The 9,372-nt window shown below is 33.0% G+C and overlaps 1 protein-coding gene and 1 non-coding gene across 2 annotated transcripts; both read left to right on the forward strand.

Annotated features, from left to right (window-relative positions):
• On the forward strand, positions 421 to 494 carry TRNAV-AAC. Its single transcript has one exon. It is a non-coding gene; the product is annotated as a tRNA-Val (tRNA).
• On the forward strand, positions 3,932 to 7,315 carry LOC105168372 (glyceraldehyde-3-phosphate dehydrogenase, cytosolic). The gene is made up of 11 exons (XM_011088431.2): positions 3,932 to 4,093; positions 4,329 to 4,429; positions 4,535 to 4,650; positions 4,751 to 4,850; positions 5,689 to 5,835; positions 5,927 to 5,987; positions 6,083 to 6,180; positions 6,349 to 6,491; positions 6,610 to 6,693; positions 6,777 to 6,866; positions 6,970 to 7,315. Exons 1-11 carry the CDS (start codon positions 4,066 to 4,068, stop codon positions 7,013 to 7,015), a joined length of 1,014 nt encoding a protein of 337 aa, XP_011086733.1. The 5' UTR covers positions 3,932 to 4,065; the 3' UTR covers positions 7,016 to 7,315.

Below are 9,372 nucleotides of genomic sequence, written 5' to 3' on the forward strand. Positions count from 1 at the left end.
TTTTTTTATTAGTTTAATCTAGGATCTCCCGCAACTTGGTCATATTTTGAAATTTAATTCTGTATTGACGGATTTGGTTTATTATTAAATTTTTGGCGGAATGCCCACGTCAAATTGCCAGATGATATGCTTTTAAACCAGCGATAGGAAGGACTGTTCTCCAAATTAAACCCTAATTTCTTCAATAGAAGTTGGAGAGTTGATAGAAGAAAGGAATCAACCTGTTTATAAATTTATGTTAGTTTTTTTTCCTAGTATTTTGATTTATTTTTATGAATAATATTATTAAAAGCATGAAATTAGAATAGACAATATCTCATATAATAGATAATCAATTACATGTCATGTCACTTCGTATATACTAATAAATTTATACTTGGATATGAACAGTATTAAATTAACCATGTTAAGGTAACATGGGGTGTCGTGGTGTAGTTGGTTATCACGTCAGTCTAACACACTGAAGGTCTCCGGTTCGAGTCCGGGCGACGCCACTCTTCTTTTTTCTATAATATTACACTCTTTTGGGCTAATGGGCCTACAGTTTAAAGCAAAAACCTAGGCCCAATAAAGCATATATGGGCCTACCTCTCTCTGAAGTTGAACTGCAACAGAAAGCGTGAGATCTAACGTACCTCGTGATGTCATATGTCATGCCTACTTATCTTTACCACCAAATTATGGCACGGCTCATTATACTCGTTGACCAAAGTTATTTATTTATTTTGCTAACTTATAAAATTCTCCCAAAAATAAAATATATTCTGTGATAATAATAATAATAATTCCTTAGCTGTATCTACTCGTTGACAAAAATTATTAATTCTTTTGGCAAAAATGAAAATATGTTTGAAAAATATATATATATATATATATATATATAACCAAACTTGAATTGGGTCGACTTTCTGCAATCATTATAGTCCACATAATCAGATTAACTTGGCATTTATCTTATTAACGAATGTATTGAAAAATTATAAGTAAATGCTAACTAGTGTTGTTCTTACCCACCTTTGTGAACAAATACATTTAAGGAAAATCTGTGACTTATGTTTGGACTTAAACACTAAACGTAACCCTTAATTAAGAATTCCAATTTCAACTTATGACATTAGATCCCTTATTATTTTCATAAATTCAACCATTCTATTTTAGATCAAAATATTAGATAATTTGACTTTTTACAAGAGAATCTACTTGCGTGACATTTTTTTAAAAAAAATATAGGGGTGGGGTGGGGGGTTGGGGGGATTTATGTTTAAATTCAGGACTTTTCTTATGAAGGAAAGGGGTAATGTCAATTCAACCAATTGATTGTTGACAACTTTTACGACAAAAATTGGCCATGGGAAATCGCAAGAAATCTAGAAGGATTTATTACTCTATTTATATTTAAATTTTAAATTTACAAAGAGCGATCATATATTTATAAATATGTTTTTATAGTAAAAATAAATTAGAAATTTAGTTGCAGTAAAAATTGGGAGCATTTCAAGACAAAAGGGTAAAATGGAAAAATAATGAAGTTTGATATTTTATTTTTAAAAAAAAACTTATTATATACAATTTTTTACCAATAAATCGTCATTTTTTACTTAAATGAGTTTAATTTAAATAATTAAAAACTGTAAATAGTAAACCATAAAACACTCTTTTTCAACTTAATTTTTTAAAATAAAATTGAACAATTGCAAAAAAAGCTGAAAAAAGTCGCAAGAAATCCGGGTCTAACTACCAAACATGTGTTATTTATAACCTCTCACATCTTTCTATCAGAAAGTGAAATGGATCATACATACTCACAATTGTGCTTCCTCAATATTCCATTATTTTTTTTAAATATTTCTTTTTCATTTTTTTTTGTCTGAAATTGAGGTTCGAATTTAGATTATCTTGTTTCAGTCTCGAGTTTTAAGATTGTCCTGATTCACCTGCTCTTTCAATGCTCGATAACAATATAAAAAATCCCTGATTATAACTCTTTAACAGCTGAATTATAAAGATTGGAACGACGTGAAGGTGAAAGTAATGATAAAGCGTCAGAAGTTGTATATGACATCTAAAACTTGTATATTTATAGGATTATTGGGTTGTATGACTTAACATGTATCATTTGTTCAGCTGTGATCCGACAATTAAGGAGATCAATTACATGATTAGATCTAATTCAAGTCGGGTCAAATTCGAGTTAGAATTTTGGAGACTCTCGGACATCTTTAGAGGTTCAGGTATAATTTTCACATCATATTACCTGTTCAGTTGTATAATATGTTCACCGTTTAACATGAAAATTCAAATCCAATGTATCGAGACATTTTATTACTAATGCCACCCTAATATTTTTATTGATAATACAAAAGTTTTATATTGAAAGCTAGTAAAATATAATAATCAATGAGATTCAAAATAAGAAAAATATAGGTCCAAAATTAGCGGAAATTGCATTTTTCATTCCATGACTTAATTTTTGTATATTTTTAGCCCAATTATTTTATGAGATTCTCGAAAATAGTCTCATATTCAATCATCCCACCAACTTCTATTAGAAAGTTCACATAGAAAAAAGAAAAAAAGAAAAAAAGAACAACCATGTGATAATGGACACATGATTTACACGTAATTTTTTCCATCAATTTCCTAATGAAAATTGGCAAAATGACTGAAAATAAAATATAGACTATCTTCGATAATTTTACAAGCAACGACCAGAAAAATATATCGAGTTTAAGTCATGTAATTGATGAACCGAATGCAATTTTTCCAAAAAAAAAAAAAGAAAAAGAAAAAGACAAGACACCAAACGTACATACATACAAAGATTCATGAATTGTCCTTGGAATATTCCAACCACAACACATTATTGTTTCTAGAAAATAAAAGAATTGACCATTGCTTCATTTTCAAGCATATAAACTTATATTACAAAATAGTAATTATGACCACTTACCCTTTCTAATGCCAACCATTATTACATTACCTTTTCTACCTTATTACCACCCATGTTTTATTTATTACACTCGCCTCAAATATATATATACATAAGTCAAACTATCAATATTCACATTATTTAATATTATTATGCATAAATACTTATAAAAAAATATATAATAACTTAATATATACACGTACATATAAATATATTATAATCAATAAAATCATGATAAGCACATTACCCTTCTATACAAATAATATACATATTAAGAAAAATGACATCAGCTATTATATTATTGAATGGAGGGAGTCAAGTAAAAATTGCGCATATATAATATATAATTATCGAATATTATAAATAAATATTATCAGTCCTATTATCCTTTTCTTTTTGAATATATTGATTATAATTAAATACTAATAATTAATATTTAATATGTATTTAACTAATAATTGCTATCAAGATAGATAAATAAAAATTATTAAAATAGAATAATAATCTACATACTGTATGAACTCAAACTTATAATTTCATGGTCATGAAGTTTCAATTCTCGTCAACTAACTAGATTTTGAATTTTTTATTAATTCAAATCAGGTTTGGTTGAATCAAATCAATTATACGATAAGTAGATTGTCGTGTGATTGATTATTTTTATTGAATTGTAAATAATGACATACAATATATCATATTTATGATATAATTAATTTAAATTTTATCAAATTCGAATTGATTTAAAATTTCTTTTATCACCCCCTTTGGAATTATCAAAAGTAGCAATGGGAAAAGTAAGAGAGAGGGAGGAGAAATTTCCAAAGCGTAAAACCCATGATGGTTTCTATGGATATACAAATCCATGAGCTCATCCAGATTTGAGAATGAGCTTTTAACTACAATTACCCTAATTACAAATCATTTTCCCTTATTCTTTCGTGTCTTTTCTTTTTCTCCAAGAAATGCAAAACCGCTGATTTGACCACCAGTTTCTCACTAAACCGGCTTTAGATCCCTTTAAATAAGGCCACCGATTCTCACTTTTCTCCGCACTGAACTCTCTCTGCTTCTTAGCATTGTTCTTATCGCCCACACTCTCATTCTACACTAAGTTTTTGTTTCCTGTTTTTCAACTAATGGGGAAGATCAAGATTGGAATCAATGGTATGTTTACTCTTTTTTTTTTTTTTTTTTTTTTTTTTTTTTGTCTTCCTGAAAATTTTGAGTTTCCATTGTTTTCTTGGTAATGGGTAGTTGTTGTTCTGTATACTGCTTTGATCTATTGATATTATGTGATTTGCCTTCTTTTAGTTGAGTTTCTTGATATTTTCTGAGATGGGTTCTCAGTTTATGCAATAAAAGTTGAATCTTTTTTGGTTTTGTGATTATTCTTGCCCAGGATTTGGTAGGATCGGGCGTTTGGTTGCAAGGGTTGCTCTGCAGAGGGATGATGTAGAGCTTGTTGCTGTTAATGATCCATTCATCAGCACTGATTACATGGTAATTTCTTGCATCTGTGTCTTTGAAAAGTATTGTATAAATAATACATTTATTGCTCTATGATCTACTCATAAATGTCGCTAATGGCGGGCAAAACATTTGCAGACATACATGTTCAAGTATGACAGTGTCCATGGCCACTGGAAGCACCATGAGGTGAAGGTGAAGGATGAAAAGACCCTTCTTTTTGGTGAAAAACCAGTCAGAGTCTTTGGATTCAGGTAATAAATTCTTAGCCAGTTCAGGATCTCGTGTTTGTTCTTTCAATTTGTGTAAGAAATTGAAAGTAATTGGTTGTTTTTACTGTTTTTTGTGGTGTAGGAACCCTGAGGAGATTCCATGGGCTGAAGCTGGTGCTGAGTTTGTTGTGGAGTCTACTGGAGTCTTCACAGACAAGGATAAGGCTGCTGCCCACTTGAAGGTGACACGTTGCTCAATTCTTGAACCATTTTGTATAGTATTATGATGGGATCTGTTTGTTTTGGGCAATTTTTATAGCTATGCAATATGTTTTGCTTGTTTTGTGTTTCCAGTGCAAGGGATGTTTGGTTAAATTGTGATAATCTGCCGTTGCTAGGCTTCTTTAGCCTTCATTAATTGTAAATTCTTGAAGAACTTGTACTGGGCATCTTGATCTTCTTGAATTTGTTTTGGTGATTATATGTTTAGCTTCTGGTCTAAATGCATTTTTGGTCCCCTAGCATAGGGCATTTAGCGTCTTTGTCCTTTAATTTACTGAGTTAAGCACTTTGGTCATGCTTTTTTTTTTCCTCTTAATTTTTGTGATTTCAGATCTTGTGTACGTTGGAGATCACCTTCACTGGTTAGAAAACGCAGGGCAAGAAAAGGAATGAAATTGCAAAAACTAAAGGATGTAAGATCAAAATGTCACTTTAAAATTTAAAGGACAAAAATGCTAGTAGGAATGGATTAATAGGAACAAAAGTCCCAATCTCATGTAAGAGGCACATGCATTCTTATCATATGGTAAGAAGAATGGATACCAAAAAAAAATAAAAAAGGACTAAATCTGAAAATTAATAGGACCAAAGTCCTTCCTTTGAAAACTTGGTCCAAGATAAAAAAATGCATTTAAACCTCTAGCTTATTTTCTCAGTTCTTGAGTCGTTTGCGTGTTGATTCACGTTGCTAATTTCTCATAGTCATCATTCAGGGCCTTTGATTTGAATTATTGTCCAATGAAGTAGCTTGTTTTTGAACTAACTGATTGTGCTTTTCTTGTTGATACTCAAAATCAGGGTGGTGCTAAGAAGGTCGTCATCTCTGCCCCGAGCAAAGATGCTCCCATGTTTGTTGTGGGTGTCAATGAGAAGGAATACAAGCCTGACTTGAACATTGTTTCAAATGCCAGTTGCACAACCAATTGCCTTGCACCATTGGCCAAGGTTTGAAGAATTACTTTCTAATTGCTTGTTACTCACTTGGCAGTATTTTCATCTCTGCTAAGCTTGTGTGCTATAATTATAATTCATGCAGGTCATTAATGATAGATTCGGTATTGTGGAGGGCTTGATGACCACTGTCCACTCCATTACCGGTGAGTTTTTCCTTTGTCTCTTTAAGATTGTAGCTAGCTCAAAGACTCGGTTTATCTCAATGGTGTTGATAAAATGCTATTATGTATTCATTTAGCCACTCAAAAGACCGTCGATGGTCCGTCAAGCAAGGACTGGAGAGGTGGAAGAGCTGCCTCATTCAACATCATCCCCAGCAGCACTGGAGCTGCCAAGGTACTTACTAGATTGTTTGAGTTCTAATAGAATGCTATTCCAAAATGCATCTCTCGTCTTTGCATTGGTATAATCTGTTCAGCATTTGTGAGGTATCATGCATAAGAAATGGGGTTTGATGTACTGAAGTTTTTCTTGATTTTGATGTTTTGTACAAAATTTGCATAGGCTGTTGGCAAAGTGCTTCCGGCCCTCAATGGGAAACTGACCGGTATGGCATTCCGAGTGCCCACAGTCGACGTATCAGTTGTGGATCTCACTGTCAGGCTGGAGAAAGAGGCCACCTATGAGGAGATCAAAGCTGCCATCAAGTGAGTTCTTGCTGATTTGGTTTCGAGCAATTTGTTGTCAGCTTCAAACCTGCGATCATAGGTTTTGTTTAGCATTAGTATCGATTAAGGTTGTCTAACTTGCTTGGTTTTAACTCAGGGAGGAGTCGGAGAACAAGCTCAAGGGCATCCTAGGATACACCGAAGATGATGTGGTGTCCACCGACTTTGTTGGTGATAGCCGGTAAATACATAGTCTAATCAAGTACCTTGTTGTATGGCAATTAATCCCGCAACTCATGGAGCTTGTTCTTCTCCCATATGCAGGTCAAGCATATTCGACGCCAAGGCTGGAATTGCATTGAGCAAGAATTTTGTGAAACTTGTCTCTTGGTACGACAACGAATGGGGATACAGGTAGAACTCCGTCCTTCCCATTACCAATACAATCGAATTCAGTACAAGATTCACAGTTTTCGGTCTGTCAGCATCTTGACATAACGGTGTGTTGTTGTTGCAGCTCTCGGGTGATCGACTTGATTGTCCACATGGCTTCAGTTGCATGAAGGTCTCTCTGATTTTGTGGCAAGACGGGTCGAATCTCTGTTTGAGTGTTCCTTGGAAGCTTAGAATAAGTTGTTGTGTTACCGCAGCCTGGACTTGTGTTTGTTATTCTCATATTAACTTTAAAGAATTTTCCCTTGTGGGTTTTCAATGAGAATCAATCAATATTATATCACTCTTTTGATGCCAATTGTTGCAGTTCTAAATCTATTGTAAGTTGCTGTCTGAATTCACATCCCAAACATGGGATAATTTGTTGAGTGGTTTTGGTTCTCTATGGGGAATAACACATAAATTATGCATTTTATTCTATTTTTACTTTATTTTTAATATTAAATTGATTGTTATATTATTACCCTTCCCAAACAATATAAGCATATCGTAGTGTAAAATGTTTTATAAGATATTTGAATTTTTCAAAAAATCTCAAATTGAAATGTTTTATAGGATTGTACTAATTCATCTTTTAATTAATTTTATGACTTTCGATATTTTATTTACACTAAAAGTTTATTACGTTAAATTCTCTGGCATTTTATAAATTCCGATATTTTATTCATCAAAATAAAATACTTATTTTAAAATAAAGTATAATATTTTTAATGTTTTATAGTATTTAGTGTAAAAATTTATAAAATATTTCAAATAAACTTGTGGGTCACCTCAAATAAAACATGGGATCCTACATACCATCTCTCTTATTCTCTGTACCCCCATTTCCTTTTATGGATCAAGAAGACTGGGGCCTGCTCCTCAAATTATCCAAAATTGTAAAAATTATAAGTATATTCTTTTATAATTTTGCATAGCGTAAGGCGGTATTTGTGTAATTAGATATAAATTTAGGGGATGTGGATGTAATTTATCCTAATAATTTCCGTTGGCGGATATTTGTATGAATGATTACAATTCGCTATCAGTACTATTTGGAAGGAAGAAGAAGAAACCATCTCACAGAAACGAAAACTCGGAGTGTTCAGAAGAAAGTTTATAGGTAAGCAGTAAAAAAATGAGAATATTTGAAAACAAAAGCAAAAAGTAGGGAAAAAAGATTTGAAGTTAGTACTTGAGAAAATACCTTAATACTTACAATCTTACCGATACACTGCAGGGAATTTGGATGCTTATTATAGCTTTTAGCTTGAATAACTTAATTTAAGTAGTTCTAAAGCAAAAACTACGCATGAAAATTACCTTTGTCCATTTAATTTCAATAATATATTTAATGGGAGCAAAAAGTTGTTTGTTCAAGTGAATCTGACTTAAGATAATTGGACAAATATTGTACTAATGTACTATCATTTATTTAATGAAATTTACATTTATCGAAAAAAAATAATTGAGCATAACTTTTCATAAGTCTTGAAAATGGACTTGCAAAAAATACATTAGTACCCCAACGTTCAAATTAGTATACGAATTATAAATAATAAATTAAAACTGAAAAAGCATAATACAAAGCAAAGTGCTAGAGTGTTTTTAAGCAGCAATGTATTGGTGTGTGTAAGTATCAAAGAAAATTTCTTTTTACTAGGGATAGTGGGGCCATTTCACAGCCCTAACCTCTTACAAGCTTGGAGAGTCCAATCCCCTTGGGACTCGGTTGGAAAGTTGTTGGGAAGGATAGCCATCAAAAGGGATCCGATTGATGTCCAGCTTGTATTTTTTAGCCATTGAAGACCTGTTCTTTTCCCAATAGATAGGACTTACTTTTGGGATAAGGCTTCCTGCACTCTCGGAGTGGGGTTGAGATGGGTCAAGCATCCTTTTTAGATTCTTGATTATCCTCCGTGGCAGAAGGTCGTTCTTTATCTAAGCTGTCCGACCAAAGCTTGACCACGTGTACACGAGATGTTCCAGGTATCTAACGTGGTTGCCCTTTTGGGCCTTCAACAAGTCTTTGTAGGAGCCAGTGAACTTTGTTGCTTGATGAGCTTTCGTCCTGGTAGAGGACTAAGGTCTTTTTTTTTTTTTTTTCTTTGGGACTGTTGTAGCCTTAGATCCTCCTTGAACTCTCCTTCCTGTTGGGCTCCTTCTTTGGCCTTGCATTTTTGTGACATCATTCGATCCCTCCATTCTAATAAGGTGGGCGCGCTGTCACATGATTAGTGTAAAGAGTTTGTGCAATAGGGCTTCACATACTTTCCTAACCTCATGAGCCAATTTGTCCTTGAGAGTGTTATGCCGGAGGGGGCGGTGCCCCTAAGGTACATGCTAGACGTTATCCTTCTTGGACTTGATGTGCCTCACATTTATACTCGTACTATCCATTTTAATATTTCTTGTTTCTCCCTCCCCTGTTTTCATGTGTTTAACTTTATTTCTTTCTTGGAGTATCCTGGGAGAAATGATTTGGTAG

This window comes from Sesamum indicum, linkage group LG8 (genome assembly GCF_000512975.1).
Source record: "Sesamum indicum cultivar Zhongzhi No. 13 linkage group LG8, S_indicum_v1.0, whole genome shotgun sequence".
Lineage (NCBI taxonomy): Eukaryota > Viridiplantae > Streptophyta > Magnoliopsida > Lamiales > Pedaliaceae > Sesamum > Sesamum indicum.

Bases quoted from the DNA above. Each gene is read 5' to 3' on its own strand.
- LOC105168372 (XM_011088431.2), top strand. From the start codon at position 4,066: ATGGGGAAGATCAAGATTGGAATCAATG. The intron at 4,651-4,750 runs GTAATAAATTCT...TTTGTGGTGTAG, and splicing joins GTCAGAGTCTTTGGATTCAG to GAACCCTGAGGAGATTCCAT. The intron at 4,851-5,688 runs GTGACACGTTGC...ACTCAAAATCAG, and splicing joins AGGCTGCTGCCCACTTGAAG to GGTGGTGCTAAGAAGGTCGT.